This window comes from Nothoprocta perdicaria, unplaced genomic scaffold (assembly GCF_003342845.1).
Source record: "Nothoprocta perdicaria isolate Ctin4 unplaced genomic scaffold, notPer1 scaffold_11, whole genome shotgun sequence".
NCBI classification, from domain to species: Eukaryota; Metazoa; Chordata; class Aves; order Tinamiformes; family Tinamidae; genus Nothoprocta; species Nothoprocta perdicaria.
This window is the reverse complement of record NW_020454205.1, coordinates 3,644,859-3,664,119: the sequence shown is the minus strand read 5'-3', so window position 1 is coordinate 3,664,119 and position 19,261 is coordinate 3,644,859. Positions and strand designations below refer to the sequence as shown.

The following is a 19,261-nucleotide window of genomic DNA, read 5'->3' as shown; positions in this document are numbered from 1 at the left end:
AATGGCTGTTAGAGAATCATTGATAACTAATTCTACAGAAGTTCTCTGGTAAGTATAAAGCCTGATAAATGCAACATGAAGAATTGATTTTATGAGCGAATAGTCCTAGAATAAAAGTGTAATAAGGATTGCTAATAGCCTCACTTGTATTTGAGATATCCGTTATTTCAAGTTGTTTTTAGTCATGAATTTCCATCAGAACTGTTTTGTCAGATCAGGCTTTCATAAGGATTTTATTATTATTCATAGCAGCAGTATTTTTCATATCTGTGTCACAACCAGAGCCTTCCATGAATTTTTAACTGAGAAAGGTAAAGGCTCTCAGAGGTCAGAAACCTGAAAAATGCTGAGGGAGACCACATACATTAAAATTCGTGTTACATACATCATAGCGCCTGAAAAGATGTTTAACTGTTTTGCTGTTCCCAGGCCAGTATGTTCCAACTCTGATACTAATTGAGTTTTTAATTGTGAGTTGAGAATTGAATGGGGCATTGAAGCTATCTCTGAATATGCACAGACTGCCTAGTGTTTTAAAAAAGAAATTAAGACTGCTCTGCTTTCCCCGCTCCGCCTCCCCAGTGTGGGGACCTTTTATGCTTTAGAAATGTTGTATTTTACCAGAATGGTTTGTGAAGAATTAAAAGTGAGAGGAGGATTTAAGAAGAAGGGTTGAGGAAGAAAAAGGGATAGTGATTTGTTTATTTATTTATTTGAGAATGTTAAAACACTAAGAAAAAGTTCAAGGTTTTTGGATGAAGTACAGATAAAAGTGTACAAATTACATCGTGCTCCTGAAGACAAATGTATTTGTCCAGTCTTACATATATTGTGTCATTTTTAGATCACATATAAAACTTATTTGAAAGCAACAAACTAAGCATACATTTCATCAATAGCAGTTAGCAACAAAATAATTCAAAAGTCATTGAAATTTTCCCTGTATTTAAAAGAATGATAATCTTACTGTGAAGCTAAAATAAAGGCAATTGAATTGCAGAATAATTCTGTCTGAAACACACTCTACATCACAGTGCATCAGTAAACCATTGGATACAAGCTGCTTACTTTTTTTAACCAATTTATAGGAAAGTTAAAAATGATTTGGGGCTCCTAACTAACGCAGTGTGAAAGTAGAAAAGAATATTTGGGTTTTTTTTTTTTTCACTTGGTTTCTTTTTCTTGACAGTGATTTGTTATCATCCAATTATGTGGAGATTCACTATGAAGATGGAAAGCAGAAATTTTCTAAGGTATTGTGCTCTGAATATACAGCAGGATTTTGCCTCTGCAGGAGCAGTACTAATGCAGTGCTTTAAAAGAATTTTTTCCAAGACTTTTCAAACACCAGAAACGTTTGTCCACCTGTATAATGTAACTGTGATCTGATGTAACCTCAGTGATACGTCAAGAACTGTGCAACAGGAAAGCTTAGAGAGGTGGTGGTTTTATTTTCAGTGCCGCCACTTAGTAGTGGCACTACTTCAGTAACCGTGAAAATAATCCAGACATTGCCGGATCAGAATAAGGTTTTGTTTGTTTGTTCGGTTTTTTTTTTTAGTTGCCTCTACAAAGAGGTTACCATGAGGATCATCTTCATTAATTACTTGTGCTTCGCACAAAGTACAGTGGCAGAGAGGATGGAAATTTAAGACAAACTTGCCATGACTTTTCTTTGCAAGAATTGTACAATTGTGAAACAAAATAAAGGTCTATGTGATATCATTACCTCTGGGACTAATACAAAATCTGTGTATAACTTGATGCCCAATTACTTAGGAGACTAACTCCTATATTTAATTCAGTGGTATACAATAGTGATCCAAAGACAGAGATAAAATTGTGCAAGATACTTAAGCAGAGACTAAGGGAAGCAAATAAACTTTTGGGTTGCTCTTGGTAGCTTGGTAGACTCGTAGGAAGTTTATAAATCACATTTTCATGGATTTTTTTTCCAAATTTGATATGAATTTATTTGTAGCCCTGTTTGTTATGAGTATTTGTTGGAGGTTTTTATTTACTTTTTACATCGCTATTAAGAGCGGAGGAAGGCAGATATTCAAACTACACTTACCCTCACAGATCAAGGTAAGACTGTTACTTGTCCAAGTATTAAATATCTAATTGATTGTTTGGACTTTGTTGTAGAAAATTTCATATGGAATGATATATCGCAAACTCAGTTGAAGTTAGGTGATTATATTACCATATAATTATTGTTATATACTATTTTGTTTTCTTCCATTAAAAGAAGAAATTGCTTCATGCACCCGTATTAAGGAAATTGTTTCATCTCAGTAAGACTTAATACTCTGGAGAATGGGCAAAAGTGCTAAATGAAGCAAGAAAACGGTTCCTTTTGGCATTTAGACAAGCTCAGGCAATTGTCAGCTGCAGCACAAGCACTGAGCACTGCGGTTGCTGAATCATGAATCTGACTGGAAATTTTTATTAGAATTTTAGACTCAGCAAATGGGCTACCTTTGCATGCTGCAGTAACTTGATCCAAACTTCCTGGGGGATGCTTTCTGAATCGATTGATTTAGAAACAGTAATGGAGCTCCTTGAGGTCACATTAATCCAAAAAAGGCTTCATTATAAGTTCAAAAAATATACACACGTTTCTGGAGATCAAATAAGGACTGTACCCTAAGCTTTTACAATATTTTGTAATCCTTTTTAGACTTAGATAAATAGTAGTTTTGTTTCCTGATGTGGTTATAAAGAAGTGAGACTGCATTTTCTACAAGACACAGTAGTGTACTGTAAGAGTGAAAACACTGAAGAACAAACACTATTTTTCACTCACCTTAATTTTCAGAAAACTGCTTGTGTGATAAAAATGATCACCATTTGATTGTTATAAAGCATTGTCATTATAATGCATCCTCACTGATAGGAGAGTAAATATGTGGCAATTGCTTTTTCCTTGATACATGTATTTAATTGAGCCCAATAGAGTCTAATAGAAATTTCATTCAGAATCTGAATAGCTTATTAAACAAGATGCAAAATGAAAATAATGCTGTATGTGGTTAAACAAATATTTTTTAGATCTTTGGTGATTTCTTGAGTTAGCATAATTGCACAAGCTCTGAATCTAATTGTGGATATAGTTGTTAGAATTCAGATGATACATAACATTTATCAGAATTAAGAATATTTTGATGATGAGCAATATGTTTTCAAACAATATGAGTCCTTTTTCTTTAGAAAGTCAGTGTTGCGTGTGTGTTTTTTCTCTAAATATAATGAGATCCTGATGATTTCTGTTGATAGAAAACAAACCAGAACATTTAGCTAAAAATGACACATTTAGAAACTATAAAAAGTATGTATTAAAAAAAGAAACAGCCCACCACAACCTTGTTTCGTGAGGATCACAGTCTTGTCACTCAGTGTTGCATGTGTTCTATCCTTTACTTTAGTAGTCACTCTTTTCTCTGAAATTTTATCTGATACTAGATACTAGGTATTTTTTTTTCCCTTGGTTTTAAGCAACATGTATGACATCATAGTAATTTTATTCTTGTGTTGCTTTTTTGTTTTGTTTCTTTGTTTTTAACGTTGTTAGGGTGGAGAGCATTGTTACTATCATGGAATTATCAGGGGTATCGAGGACTCTAAAGCTGCTCTTTCAACTTGTAATGGGCTTCAGTAAGTGCACTTTCTACTTTTCAGACAAGACTATTAGTTCACTACTACTTCTACTCTTGGTCTTATCTCTTAATGTGTGATGGACTGAAATTCTGCATGCCCAAAGTTTTTGATGTTTTGAAGTACCAGTGCCAGCTGTACCAAGCTAACTCATTTTTTTAGTGCCATCAGGATTAAGATTCTTGATACTGTCTCATGAGGCATTTGAATATGGTAAGTGCTTCACCAGATAACTGACTATGGCAGAACATAAACAAGAATTGTAGTTCAGCACTCGAGTCAAGTATGGTTACAGCAGACTCTTGAAAATGCAATCTTTTTGTTATATTATGTAAGGAAGAATATAAGGAAAGCTAATTATGCTTTGCCTGCTAATTTCTTTCTCAAGACTGCATGGTGTTTTACCATTATGTTACCTTTAACATTCAATATTAGTCAATTACAAAGTACCGTGTCTATCACAAAATTAACTGCATTTTAGCCACATTTGTTAGTAACAATTATGTATAGATTTTATTTTAGTATGATCAGTTTTTCAGCTTTAAATTTTGTTTCATCTCATCAAAAAGCTTATACTAGAATCAAATTCCTGTGATAATTCTGAATGTCTTTTGTTTCTCCATTTTCTAGTGGTATGTTTGAAGACAGTACTTACTTGTACTTGATAGAACCAATGAATTTGACCCACAATGCAGTAAGTATATTCCAATCTGTATTTTACTTGGTTTGGGAAAGAGATTACACAAGGAATAGCAAATGAAAGTATTAGAATAAATCAGTAGATGAAGCAACTCAGTCAAGCACTCATATGAAAAATATATTCTTTTAAAATATGTACTTGACATTTATTTAAGGCAAGAACTATGCACATATGAATGATTTAGGATTTTTCTCTGCCTTATTAATTTTTTTTCCAATTGTTGATATTTTACATGTTTGATTGTAAGATTGTGTTTCTATAGCAAGTGATTATGGCCTGACAAAAAGTATGTATAAATGTGATTTGCTACTTAAACTCAGAGATATATAAACGCATATAATGGTGCTGTGGAAGTCATTTGATCAATTCTCTTAAAAAAGATGGATCTAATTTTGATCTTAAATGAGATGCTACTTCGATCTTCTATATTTTCACACGATGCTTAATGAATATCTGGCTACCCTATAGGTTGTAGGTTTAAAGTCCATGGTCACCATTAGCTTAAATTATCCAGTTCCAGGCATCTGAACGTGCTGGAGCAGCATTTGGGACTGTTTTATGGAAATGCCTTGTTAACCATATTTTTTTTTGTTACTGCATCTTAAGTATATTATAATCTTACAGCTGTTTCTAAAATTTTGTCTGTTAATAGAATTGACTGCATTTCATAGCCTATATGTAAAGCTAGGTGTGTTTCAGCCTCTTGAATGGCTCAAAGATTTGAATTATTTTGGGGGGGAAAAAAATTGCAGCCTTGAGACAAGGAATTCCTAATGTTTTTGTTCTTTCTGGTCTGTAGAGTGTTTTATAGATGCTGTAGAGCTGAACTTAAGAGACCAGAGATAGATCTACAAAATTTTTGACCCTTCATAGTTTTAAAGTAGACTAGATTAACATTCAAAAGAATCAGTGTCATTTGAATAGTCAGTTCTTGGTCCATAAATGATACTGTGGAAAGTATTTCACCTTAAAAAAATCCCAGTATCTCAGTGTTCTCAGAAATGATATTATGTGCCATGTGGCAAGCTGTGTGTTGCATTTTGAGACTTTGCATCAAAATGTTGTTTAATACCATAGTGTTCATATAGCAGACAAAAAAGAATTTGTCAAAATTGTGTTTTCTTCACAAGTGAACAGAAAATTAGGAGGTTCTCTTCAAGAAAAATAGTCTAAGTGTATTATTTCAGGAAAACTTGGAAATGAATCAAAAAAAGACAGACAGCTTATAAGCTATCCTTAAAATACAGTGCCAGTTATAAAATGGTCAGCTATGAAATCTGATGAGGATTCAAATGGAAATTTGAACCATAAGAAGACAGATGAGATGAATATTTTTTCAAAACTGCTGAAGATCAAAATAATATAGCTGCAGAAAGCCCTCAGAGGCTCATCTTTGATTGTCCAGTGTGAGATAAAGATCTTGGTGACAGCTATTATCAATTTCAGCATGTGGTTTAGTCAGAATGGTTAAGTATGGTAGATACTGTATAAAATTTTGTTCACAGAAACACAGAGAATTTGTGCAGTATTTTCCTTCAAAGTATTAAATAACTCTCCCCTTTATTAAATATTCTCCCTTTTTATTGGTGTGTTCAGATTTCAAACCAGGAGAAAAGAAAAATGTTATCTTCTTAGTTCTGCGTTGTCGTGCAATTAGGAAGCCACATTTCTGTGATACGTACTAACTGTATACTTGCTTTTCGTCTGTCAGAAAGATTTTGTCTAGATATATAGCCTCTGACTTACTGGAAAACAATGTTTTGCATTCTATAATGCTAAAGATTTATTTATTTATTAATCTCAAAAGACTTATGTTATATTTCAGTTTTGTAGGCCAGAGAATGGTCTGAAGTACATAGGCTCTGTGATTTTCTCAGAATTGCAAACATTGCTTTAATTTGACTCTATGTCAGATTGTCACTATAGTTCTGTGGAACTATATTCTGTGGAAAAAAATAAATATGATAAATACTGAAGTGCTTCACCCTATCTTGACATTATTAAGAAAACGAAAATGTCATATATTTTTTCTTGCCAGGAAAGTAAAAGTAGACCACACATCATTCAGAGAACTTATGGAACACAAGCCCTGAAGCAGTTGCAAGATCTTGGTATGTTTTTGCTGATGTTCTGAGTTTTTTACATATGGGAAATAATTGTATGTCTAGCTTGAATAACTTCCATATTAGGCTACCATAGTCTATACTTAATTTCTGCTTATTTAGAAAAAGAATTAAATAGTAAATTAAACTAACTAATTATTACGATATAGTTTCTAAATTACAAGTGACTGCAAGAGCAAATGATGAAAGAGAACACCTATTCCAATTGCTACCTCACTATGCATCCTTTAATTCTAAATTTAGGTTTCTAAATTACTCTTGATAAATTTCTTAACTGGAGATGCTTTGTTTTGTAGATTTTAAAGAATGAGCTGTTAAATATCAAAGATTATTGTTTTGGTGAATTCAATCTAATTTTTGTTTGGATAGCATACATCAGTAGTTTTTACTTGATGTCATGAAATTCTTAAATTCTACTTTCTACAGAAACTGAGTCTAGTTCTGAATGGCCCTTCCTATCTGAATTACAGTGGCTGAGAAGAAAGAGAAGAAAGAGAGCAGTGAGTAGAAGTGTGATAACTTATGAAAAAAATATTCACAGAATCACAGAATGGTTGAGGTAGGAAGGTACCTCTGGAAACCATCTAGTCCAACCTCCTCTGCTTAAGCAGGATCACCTAGGGCATCTTGCATAGGATCATGTCTAGACAGCTTTTCTACATAGGAGGCACCACAAGTTCTCTGGGAAACCTGTTCCAGGGCTCTGCCACCCTCCCAGAGAAGTTGTTTTTCCTTATGAGCTCAATTTCATGAGGTTCCTCTCCCCCCAAGTCTCCTGTCCAGTTCTCTGAATGGCAGCACAGTCCTCTGATGTGTCAGTTGCTTCTCCCAGTTTTGTGTAGAATAGAAGTGGACAGGCTATATGATCTGCACATGCATATATGTCAGAGCTGGTGGAATGCACAAGTTTAAGAAGATATATTTCTACACTGAGTCATACAATACACAGTGTATTTTTGAGACCTATCTATTTTTTGTAACTTCCCCCTTAAATCTGTCATGAATAGTACAGTAAACCAAGAACTTTTAGTGCTCCTTTGTGCAAATAAGACAAATGGGGGCTGCTTCTATGTCAAACCAAAAGAATTGACTCTAAACTTATTCCAAATGATGTGACTCAGATTCTTGGCCATCGCCAGTTATCATAATTCACGAAGTTAGTAGAGCTGTGATGATTTACTCTAGTTAAAGAGCTGGCACAGTTCTGACAGGTTTACCCCCTACGACATACATATGACTAATCCTATTAAATCAATTGCAGATATCTTTGAAAATTACTACAGCCTCTTTATTTCTCAAAATTTGTCTTCCATCCATCAGGCAACTCGTGGTGTCTTTGAAGAGATGAAATATCTGGAGCTCATGATAGTCAATGATCATAAAATGGCAAGTATATCAATTCACAGGCAATCTTCTGTTTGCTCGGAATTAGTAGGTTGATACACATACAGCATCATGTCTCATCAGCCTTTTTTGGCTCAAGTATTTTATAAATCACAAATTACTACCATTTCACTGTAAGATTCAGGCCATGATGGTTAATAATTCTTAATGATATCTAAATGATATCTAGAATTTCTATTGAATTTAAATATTCAAAATATGTCTGAAACATTTTGATATAGTATGTAGAATTTAGTACACCTGTTAACAACACAGTAATGCAATAAAGCTTTTCTGTCTGAAGTACATACATTGTCAGAATCTAAAATTGCCTCCTATTTTTAGAGAAATACAGAAGTCAAAACTTGTTACCCTGAGTTCGGTTTTGCTAACTTAAAATTGAATGCAGCAAAGTATATTGAAAAAAACATCTCATTATTTTTCCTGGCTATTTCATGCTTATACAAGCATGCTTATACAAACAAGTTTCATTATGAAATACAAGATATTTCTGATTGGGAAAGTGTTTGACATTTGTAATTTAAAAAGTGAGGGAGGCAGGCATGGTCTTTTTCCTTTTTGCCTTGAGTTATAATGGGGGGGGGGGCGAGAGGGTAGGGAGAACAAAAAAAAAATCAGCTGACATGTTACTTAATTGCTATTGCTTTCACTAATTATGCTAAGTAAGGCAAAGCTATCAAAATGTCAGTGCGTTACCACTATGAAAAAGGAGTCAGAAGATTGAGGCCTATAAAGTAATAAGTCTTGTAAAATTCAACAACTATTTTAAGGTCTTTTTAGAAAAACAAAGGTTTTGCACATAATTTCAAAAGATAGAGCTGGAAATATCTGTTTGTTAAATGTCTAGAACATGTATGCCCAATGCTGTGACTTATTTTGGTGAATAGTTGTATTTTTGTGCGTTGATGGGTGGTAAGACTGATGTTCTAAGCTTACAGGCTGAAGGACTTTTCTGAATTCTTTTTTTTGAGTCCAATAGCCACATTTTTAGCGACAGCCATATCTATTATGGAGAAATACACAGTGTGGGTTTGAAAATTTTCCAGCGATGAAGAATATTCTGCAACCCACAACATATTAATAGCAACCTGAAACATGCTTTATTTTGAGTGTGACCTTGCCTTGTGTAGCTTTTTGGGCATCAACATTTTTTTCCCCGTTTCCAATCAAGTTATATTGATAAGTGGTTTTCTTTTCTCTCTTTTTTTTTTTTTTTAATGTGTAAGTAAAATCACCTTTTAAAATTAGATAGATGAATGGGCTCTTTGAGTCTCTCATTCTGCTGCATATTTTCCCATTTTTGTATATTGCTGTTTTGGGCTCCTTGAAAACACTGAAGGAGGATATATTGAAGAGTAAGAAATAGTTGGGATCAGAATAGGATGAAATATTGTGTGTTTGTTCCAGGGCTGAACAGATGGGTTGACTTCCTTGTTTCTGGTTTATAAATGGCAGGAAGAGGATGTTTCACGTGCCTCCTGTGTTAGGGGCTTAAAGGATGTTCAACCTTGTTGCTTCATCTCAAGCTTTATTTGCTAGAACTTTAGGGACTCAAAATGCTGTTCATGGAGTAAAATTGATACACAGGAAGTGTTCACAGTTAAGAGCTACCAAACCAGAGTTTATTAAAAGTATTTTTAAGATTATCTAGTTACCAGTAGAGGGCAGATTTCTTTTTTGACAAGATTCCACTTTGGGAGTGAGTATCTTAAACCTCTTTGGACATGCTCACAAAGTTTTCATTTCTTATAACACATAAGACATAGTTAAATTTGTTTGATCATATTTTTGTACTTTTTACAGAGTTAGTCTTTGCAATTTCTGTTTTAGAAACTGTGCTCGAAGGCATGTCATGGCATATCAATATTGGTTTTAGTAAATAAATGTTACTGAAAGCCAAGGACATTTTTTCAACTGTGTTATTTTAGTTTTCCACTTCTAAACATAAACATAAAACATAAACATAAAACAAAAAGACAAAGCAAATCTTTCCCCCTCCATAATAATCCCCTCCATTATTTTGTCCTTTTGTTCCCTGTTCTGAACAAAAAGAATCCTGTGATATGGCAGCTATTTTAAGCGTACATTTTAAAGCCCCACTAGCACTGCTGAAAGCACTTTGTTTTGAGAATAGCTGTAGAAATGGGGTCCCTGCAGACCTATGTAGTAGGATTTTTTTGTCTGTGCACACTGAGGTATGAGAGAATCATAGAATTTAACAGTGAGTAAGTGTCAATGTAAGAAAACATACGTACGGACCTTGCAGAGCTGGGTGCAGAAAGACACACAGTTGTTATGTTGACATGCGCAGGAAACAGAACTTGCAGTGTGGCTCTAAATCTATGAAAATGGAAAAACTTTAAAATTAAGCACATAAAAGATATCAAATGCAACTCTTTCAGTACTCAAATGCACGTTTAGCATGCATTTCCTCTCTTTTTTTCAGTTGGCATACCTGGTACTCCCAGATCATAAAAGTCTCTTCCTACACTGGAGGAAGTTGAGCTGTGCCAGGAGTTGTGCACAGGACAAATGATAAAGGGGTTGTTTTCATGTCTTATAGCCATGATATATGACTATCAGGGTTTGATATTCTTGTCGTCAGGTTAAGTGGCGCCTTAATGAGTACAACAACGTCTCAGTTTTCTTGAGTTCCTGTTTATGGGATCTGGAGAAATCAATTTGCTTTTAATTTTCTTTTCAACATTTGAACCATGGTTCTAAACAGGATACATCTTATGATCAAGTGGTCTTTTTGGTGATGTAAAAGATTTTCTAGCAGCCATGACTTTGTTTATCACACAGGGTTTCTTGAGCATGAAATATATGTTGTAAAAATAAGGAAATGGTAGTTAATACTCAAGATCTCACTGTTTTCTATACTTTTCTCCTTCTAGTTCAAAAAGCATCGTTCTTCAAATGCGTACACGAACAATTTTGCCAAGTCTGTAGTAAACCTTGTGGATGCTGTAAGTATCATTGTGACTTCTGGAGACTCAGTAACTTTATTATTTAGCAGCAAACTTATAAAATTGCTACAAAAATTATTTAATCTATCTTCATTTCTTCAACTGTTCTTACAGTTTTTCATCATCCTTTGCTGTGTGCTTTTGCACTCATGTGCCTATGTATGAATAGTTCCACCTCATAAATAAAGCGTGAAAAATAGTACAAATTTCTGCCTTGTTATTCCCTTGTGTTCGTAGGGAGCGGTCTGTATTTTTTAACTGAAATATTAGCAGAAAAATGATATAAAGATTCAGAGACTGCCAGTTTCTCTGATCCTTCTTTCCTCCTTCCCTTCCTGTTCACTTCAGTGCTCTTCTGAGCTAACAGAATTCAGGCTTATTGTACAATTTCTGTACAACTTTTGGGCAGAAAAAATGTACATGTACATTTTCTAATTTTTCCTGTCATTGATTTTTCTTTTGTTGTTAACAGTTTTCTTATGTATGGCCTTACCCTTCTTCAAAATAAGGCATATTAACATTCTTTTTTCCTTAGAAGTTTTTCTATGTTTATTGTCATCTTTCTATGCTGAATATTATACCATCAACTTTTCATAAGGATAATACTATCTTTGATATAAAAAAAAAGCCATCAAGCACTAATTTATTTAGTATGTTTAACTACTATATATGCAAGAGGATATTTGCAATTCATGGTGTGTATCAGAAGTATAATTTGGACAAAAAATTAGTCATATGTTTGTGATGATGATTGGTGGGGTTCTAGTAAACCAATGTTTGTATGTTTTATGGATTAAGCAGCCAGTGGAATAATTATCCAATATTTTTAGATCATAACTAAATATATTTGGTCAATAAGTGGTTTTTGAGCCCTAAAAAATGCAGAGCATCTATGACAAAGAATATCTCTAGTAGCTCTTCAATTTGTGAATGTTAGTTACTAAAATTTGGCATTTTATGACCTGACCTTATAGTGAGGTACTGTTTTATCTCTGAAGCAGATCATGAATAAAATTAAAATTGATATTTTATAGACATTTTCTAATTTTTTGGTGCCTGTTTGTCACTTATTCACGTACTTCTGTGACATTTAAGCTGATACAAATGTTATTAATTTCCATCTCATATTACTTTAGCAGCATGAAGTCATCATACTGTAAATGAAAACTGAGCTGTACATACTTAAGGTTTTGGTATATTGCAGAAAACTGAGAAGGTGTAAATACAATCTTGACTTTGGCTTTTTCTTGTCTGATGAGATCACAGTGTTTAGCTCTTCTCTGGGTTTTGCATGGATTTTGTGCAAAACTCAGTGGTGAAACTATTTGACATGAGAGTTGAAGAGAAAAGGGATAGTTCTAAGAAAGAGCAGCAAGTTTTTTGGCCCTCTAAAACGTAAAATTCAGGATGATCAGAGCAGTAATTTTAGGAGGTCTAAGGCACCGAGCTAATGATTTCCCCATGTTTCCCTCCTGCTTTATCCCTCTTGTCCTTCCGCTTTACTCTTACTGGCTAGCTGTGCATGTTTGACCCAGTGTTCTACTCCTGTGCCTGTCCTGTCTCTGCCCTCAGATTTACAAGGAACAGCTGAACACCAGGGTGGTTCTCGTGGCTGTGGAGACCTGGACAGAGAGAGATCGCATTAATATTCACCCTGACCCTCTGCAGATGCTCCATGATTTCTCCAAATATCGACAGCACTACATCAAACAGCATGCTGATGCTGTCCACCTGCTCTCGTATGTACCATTAACAGTGATTTTGATCATTATACTTAAATATACTTCTGTGTCTACTGCTTTTGTCAATCTCTTCCTGTTTACTGTTTTACTTAATTACCATCTCTAAATTAGACGACATCTGCATTAGCAACTTTGATTTTTTTCATGTATTATTCTTTTTTACAGGTGCACATAGATTTATGATATAATGAAATTTTAATGTCTTTGCAACTGGGAGACAGTGTTCATATTTAAAATGTATTCTGACAAGTTCTTAAGGATAACTTAGTTTTGCTAACAAACTTTCTAATATACTGCTTTACTGGTAAAAAGCAGGGGGCAGAGCTGACAACTGTTATGTATTTCCACAAGAGCCTTCTAGTTATGCCTTTAGTGGGACATTTGCTAGTAGAAGTTCTCCTTCCTTAGAGTGATATTGAATAGCTTTGTAAGCCACTAGGTATGTAGGGGGAAAATGCACTGGTTTCACTGAGCTTAACGTGAAGCCTGAGCATTTTTTCTGCTGCATTGTCAGGACAGAAGAAGAAAACTGTGTTCCTCTCTGCAGCATAAACCTCTTAAGCCTTTTCCCAGCAGCTTGCACTGCTGTGGAGGGTGGAATCAAAATCTCTTCCATTTAGTTCTCCTAGCATTAGTCTTCTGCACAGGAAGCTAAAATTAGGGGGGAAAAAAAGAAAAACTTCTCCAGCCTCTGCTATAATTGCACTGCCTTAAAACGGAGATTGCAGCACAATGCTAATTGCATCTTGGTGTCCAGTGTCAATTTACTATATTTTCTTTATTTTTTTCATAAGGAATGTGACATTTCATTACAAAAGGAGCAGCTTAAGTTACTTTGGAGGGGTGTGTTCTGTGACCAGAGGAGTAGGAGTGAATGAGGTAATTCCTTTCACCACTAAAATGAAATAAAGTAGGAAATATATTTTATAGCCTCAGTGTTTTTATATAATTTTGCTCTTCAGGGCTTTAGAGATGACTTTAAAACATCACTATCATACTGAAACATTGAAGTTGTTACAGCAATACTTCATGTGTCATCTTTAATGACACATCTTTGCTTGTTAAAAAATATTCCTTCATTCTGCATTATACTTTCATTAAGATTTTAAATTGTTTTTCAGTATGCCTGACAGAAATTTAGACCGAAAATTCATACTTGAGTATTTGAAATACATCATTGAAATTCTTTTTGGGTCTTCTCAGTGTGAGAGCATTGATCTTTTGAGGTGTTAAAGGTGTATCGTTCTCTCTCTCTTTTTTTTTTAAACATTGAAACTAGAAATAGATTTTTTTTTTTCCAGCCCAGTTTAAAAATCTGTAATGAAATCTCTTGTTAGGGCTTGGGTTAAGTGTACTTGTATATGAAATAAATCAACCAGTTAAAGGGATTCACTCAGAATTAAGATGGGAAAATTGCTTTAAGTATTTCCTTGTTATTTTTTAAAAGCACCCAAAGCACACAAAATTACTTGGAAGTAGTAGATGCATTGTAAGCCAAACTGAGCTAGGGCAGTATCCATTTTGATAACTTTTTCTCTCTCTCCTTCCCTCCCTCCCCACTACTTTTAATTGCTGTCCTCTTGGAATGCAGTATGGCCTCCCTTTGGCCATGGCACAGGAATTGGCACAAAGTCTCGCCCAGAACCTTGGGATACAGTGGGAGCCAGCAGCCAGGAAACCGAGTATGTACATGGGCATGGAGTCTTCTATGCTCCTCTTTGGCTAGATACAGAACCTTTTGCTTTGTCATCTTTGAAATAGATACCCAACTAGCTGCAAATGTGGAGCAAGAAATGCTGCTTTGAGATATACAAAAAAGTACTACAATTTGAGTTTAACCAAAGTAAGAACCACCAATTTAGCACTGGTTTTGTGATGATCTCTGGTGTTCTGAGTTAGGAGATTAGATTTATAAATGACATATTCAGATGTATAACACAGAAATGTCACTAATTTAACTCAAAAGTCATTATCAGTTATAAAAGAATCTGTAATCTAGAACTACACTGACCTTATATTACTAAGTTTAAAAACAGCAAGAAAAACATACTTTATATTTGAAGAAATAGCAAGAAGCTGTAATGTACAGGGTGATATTAGTTTAGCTTGTATCTTGCTGCTTCAGAAAATTGGGTGCACATAGCCTTAAACCAGGGTGTAGGTACAAAACTGCTTCAAAAGCCCTTTATTGGGCTAGTCAGAATCGGGGCTTTTTGGGGGGGGTCAAATTTTATAAGGACATGGGCCACTTTGTCCTTTTGCTTCTTCCATAAAAATCTGAATGGCAATACTGACTTTATTCTACTCACTTAAGAGATCTACTAATTAGAAATTAGTGTAGAAAGCCTGAGGGAATGTTGTTTTATAAAGCGTTGCTTCGGGACTGTAAAAACATGGAAATTGCTGAAGTATTTTCTGTACCACTGATTTCAGTTTATGGGTAAAAGAGAGTTCACATACTCTGGAAATCATTTTTTTTTTTTTTTTTTAATGTAGGTGAGTTGTTAAAATGCTCTGTTAATTTCCTTGTTTTGATGCCTTACAGAGGGAAAGATTAATGAAAGACCCAGATAGAAAAAATAGTCATATAAATAATTTGTGAATGCTTGTTATTGCAAAACAGTCTGAGTTTGCTATGATAACCAAGATGCAGATTCTTTGTTTAAGATATTCCATGTGTTAGTCAATGTGTGTTTATGAATAGTTCGTAACTGCTGTTTTACTGACCGTAAGATATTGACCATTTGTTTTTAATTTGTGAATTTGGTCGCTGTTGATTTGAATGCTATAGCTCTAAGCAAACAGTAAATCTGCTTTCACTCAACTGCTTTTTTTTATGCCTGCTTGATAGGCTGATGTACATATTAATATTAAGAATCTAATGCCTTGGAGGAAAAAATTGTGGCCTATGCAGTAATAATTCTCCTTCAGGGTGTTCTATACCCAGTTTAGGCAGGAAGGTATGTCACAGAGGGGATATGAACATTTAAAATCTATCTTTGGCCTTCTGTCCTGCCTGAAACTTGAGTCGAAACACGCCAGGATCACATTCATTGGAAATGAATTAGCATCCCTTCAAGGGGGCCCTGTTCGTTTTGGGGATCGATGCTGTGCGGGCAGGCAGCGGTGTAACCTACGTATAAGCAATCAAGGTCTGTTTTTATAGTACTTTATATCTATTATAAGCATATTTATAACTGCTTTCCTGTTGTGTTTTGGTCTTGTCTGAGAAGAGTGTGACTGCACTGAATCCTGGGGTGGCTGCATCATGGAGGAAACAGGGTATGTTGTAACTGCCAGTAATTTGAGGACTCTCAAATGAGTTAGTAGTTAACATTGTTACAAATATTAGCACTAATAAGTGAAAAAGTAAAGATAATTGGAACAACACAAATTGATAGATTGTTAGTTTCAGCAAGTGCCCTCCTCTGCTCTGCAGGAACATTTTATGAAGATATTCACACAGAATTTAAAATTTTGATGCACAATGCAGTATTATCATTAATGCTACAAATGTCTAATATGTTTAAAAAATAAGTTTTTCATGGTTATATTCGTTATATGCTGCTGAAAAATACCAAAATTGTATTATAATAAGTGATATTTCCATTTCCTTCCCAGTTTTCAATTACATTTTTTATGTGACCTCAGTGATGAAATTTTGCATGGACATTGACATCAGATCTCTATACTTCCAGTGAATAGAAGTGGAGAGCTGAATTCTTTCATGATTTCAGCAAGTGCTCTCAGTCTTTGGCTAAGTGGTCGCTGAATTCTGAGGGTGAAGCAGATCTTAATGGGAGCACATGTGGTTTCCTTGCCCTCTGCCCACATTATCCTGCCAAAGATTGTTTTCTCCACAATAAGCTTAGTAGCAGTCAAACAAATCTGATGTTAGGAGCTGTTGGGAAGGGAATAGAAAAAAAATGTAGCATGTTGTTATGCCACTGATTGCCTACACCTATAATAGCATGAGTAGTTCTGATTCCCAAATCTCAAAACAAGCCTAATAAAATTGGAAAACCTACATAAAATGTCAAAAATGTTCCTTAAAGGCATTGAAAGGCATCCTGTGTGAGAATGGTAAATAAAATAAGATTTCATCAGGCTGGGAGAAAGAGTATGAAGATGAAATATGAAAGAAAGCTATAACATCACAAACAGCATGGGAAATGATCTCTGTCTCTTCTGGTAAGAACTAGGGAAACGTGAAATGAAACTAGCAAGTAAGTGGCAGAACAGAGACGAAGATGTTCTACCAATCTGTAATAAGCTGTGAAACTCCTTGCTTTACCATCTTGTAGATATTTAAAGAGAGTGGATAAAGTCATGGAAGAAAAATAAAATGAAGGTTGTTAAATAAAGCAGAATAAGGCTTCCTGAGAAAGCCCTTGAGATGAAAATTATTGGAAATGAGAAGAATATTCTGCAAGTAGTAATGCAGTGCTCTGTTCCTTGCTTTTTTCCAGGCTATATTTTCTGTACCAGAATCAGAGATGGGATATGGGCAAAGTATAATCTGACAGTGTACTGGGTTTTTTTTTTGGTTGCAAACACTTTTAGATTAAAAATGAACCATGTTAACAGATGCTTGAACAGTTTTCAAACCCTGGCATGCAATCAGGGATTTGGAATGTAATCCATCATTTAAATTGAAGCTGCAGCAAAAGTACACCAAATAAAACACTGGATTATACAATCAAGAAGTTGCACAGCAACTGTTATGATAGTATATTTCACATACAGTAGGAGGATTAGAAGACTGCAAATTCACTACATCATAGATCTATATAGCAAAAATTGCAGAATCTTTTAAAAGGGTTTTTTTTTTTTTTGAGATAAGACTGAACTCACATATTGTTGTGCATAGTGGTTATAAGAAATGGGGTTTTATAGTATTAAAAAGTGTTGTGACCCCTTTTGTCTCCCCCTTCTAGTAACTGTTGATGTTTCAAGGCATTTACTCCCTGATTCTTTGTTGTTTTAGGGTTTACCATTCCAGGAAATTCTCCAAGTGCAGCATTGCAGAATACAAAGAATTTTTGCTTCGTGGGGGAGGTGCCTGTCTTTTCAACAGGCCAACAAAGGTAATAAAAGTGTTGGCAGTGGTGTCCTTTGCTTACATTACAATGAAAATGCAATCAGTTCGCTAACTCCTGTCTGATTTAGTCAAATTGTCTCTGTGGGAATTATAGATTTTCTTGGGGTTATTTGTGATGAGTTGAATGTTCTTTCCCAGGCAGAGTAATAACATTTGAAAATAATTTTAGGAGGAGTCATGTGACTTGCTTTCCATCAATTCTTTAGGTTCAAATCTTGTAAATTTGTAGTTTGATTCACACTGCTAGATGGAGGCCCACTCATCCTGGCTACACTTAGTAAGCTGGAACTAGTGCAAAATAAATCCAGAGGTGAGGTCATGGTGAATGCTCCATGGCCACTCAATTCTTGGACCTTGTGCGTAAGGGTGTTAAGAAACATGCCAGTAACATTAGAAATCAATAACTTGCTTCATAAAAACTTTAGCAGCATGTGTTTATTAACCAACTTAAATTCGTATCAATAATAAGCTTTGTAATTTATCGCTGTTTCCTTCTACCATCCATTGCATTCTTTTCCTTTATTTTAACTTATGCATTTTTCTAACTAAGGCAATAGTAGCCTGGCATCCTTCTAAGGCTAATTACTGTAAAGTATTCCATATGGCTCTTTTTGCAAAGTAAGAGCAACCCAAGGTGTTAATGTTCTGTCTATTCATGATACCAAATTTGATGTAGTTGAGGAAAGTAGTGCCATGGGACTGTTGTTCTGTTTACTGTATCTCTTGGGAGATACCACCTTACAAAATTGACTAAAAAATTCTGCTTGATACTGTGCTTTTTAATCTTTTTCCAGGCTAGGTTATTTGTAATTTCTGCTTGCATACATAACTGCCAAAAAAAAANAAAAAAAAAAAAAAAAAAAAAAAAAAAAAAAAAAAAAAAAAAAAAAGACTAAAAACAAAAGTTTGATTTTTGTGTCATTAAAATGACACCAAAAATGACATCTGATGGTGCTTACCTAGCAAGGTAACAGACATGTTGCCAAATAGCCTGCATGTAGAATAAAAATCTGGTTTACTTCAGTAAAAGTGTTCCCCAGAGAATGATTAAATATATGTCTATATTTAATTTTATAACTCTATGTCTATTAATTGCATTTTGTGTTAGTGTTTCATACTTTTCAAATTCAAGGACTATTTATTTTATTTATTTTTTTTAAACCAGAAGATAAGTTGTGAAATAGTGTATTTAGCAGTTAGGCAAACAAAAAGCACTTGTTACACAGTCATCTTAACCCTATTTTTGGTTAAAACCTTTTAATTAGACTCTGACAGGTATGAATGTTTGAAGCTTCCTGGTCACTGTCTGCTAATGCTGTAGGAGCTCCTATTTTTTGTTGTTGTTTTGATGTTTGAAGTTTTAAGCCTTGGACATTTCCACTTCATGTTTCTCTGGTTGGCCCCTTCCAGGTCCCTTTTCAGCTACAGGTCAAATAATTGAGTCTGATGGAGAAGTGAATTTCAGGCTCAGAAAAAGAGATCTTGATGTTTACACACACACACACACATACACACACACACACGCGCGCGCGGAGAATAGTAGTAAAAAGTGCTTAGAGAGTTAA

General features: G+C 34.6%; 1 protein-coding gene across 2 annotated transcripts in view; it reads left to right on the top strand.

The window, feature by feature from the left end:
- Positions 1–19,261, top strand: part of ADAM23 (ADAM metallopeptidase domain 23) — a 54,927-nt gene that overhangs the window by 13,408 nt on the left and 22,258 nt on the right. For both annotated transcript variants that reach the window (XM_026049228.1, XM_026049237.1), the window contains exons 4-15: positions 1,190–1,253; positions 3,575–3,657; positions 4,288–4,351; positions 6,396–6,468; positions 6,907–6,980; positions 7,801–7,866; positions 10,782–10,853; positions 12,426–12,592; positions 13,390–13,474; positions 14,187–14,277; positions 15,829–15,877; positions 17,583–17,682. In XM_026049228.1, the coding sequence (XP_025905013.1) occupies positions 1,190–1,253; positions 3,575–3,657; positions 4,288–4,351; positions 6,396–6,468; positions 6,907–6,980; positions 7,801–7,866; positions 10,782–10,853; positions 12,426–12,592; positions 13,390–13,474; positions 14,187–14,277; positions 15,829–15,877; positions 17,583–17,682 (988 nt within the window). The remainder of the gene's footprint in view (positions 1–1,189; positions 1,254–3,574; positions 3,658–4,287; positions 4,352–6,395; positions 6,469–6,906; positions 6,981–7,800; positions 7,867–10,781; positions 10,854–12,425; positions 12,593–13,389; positions 13,475–14,186; positions 14,278–15,828; positions 15,878–17,582; positions 17,683–19,261) is intronic.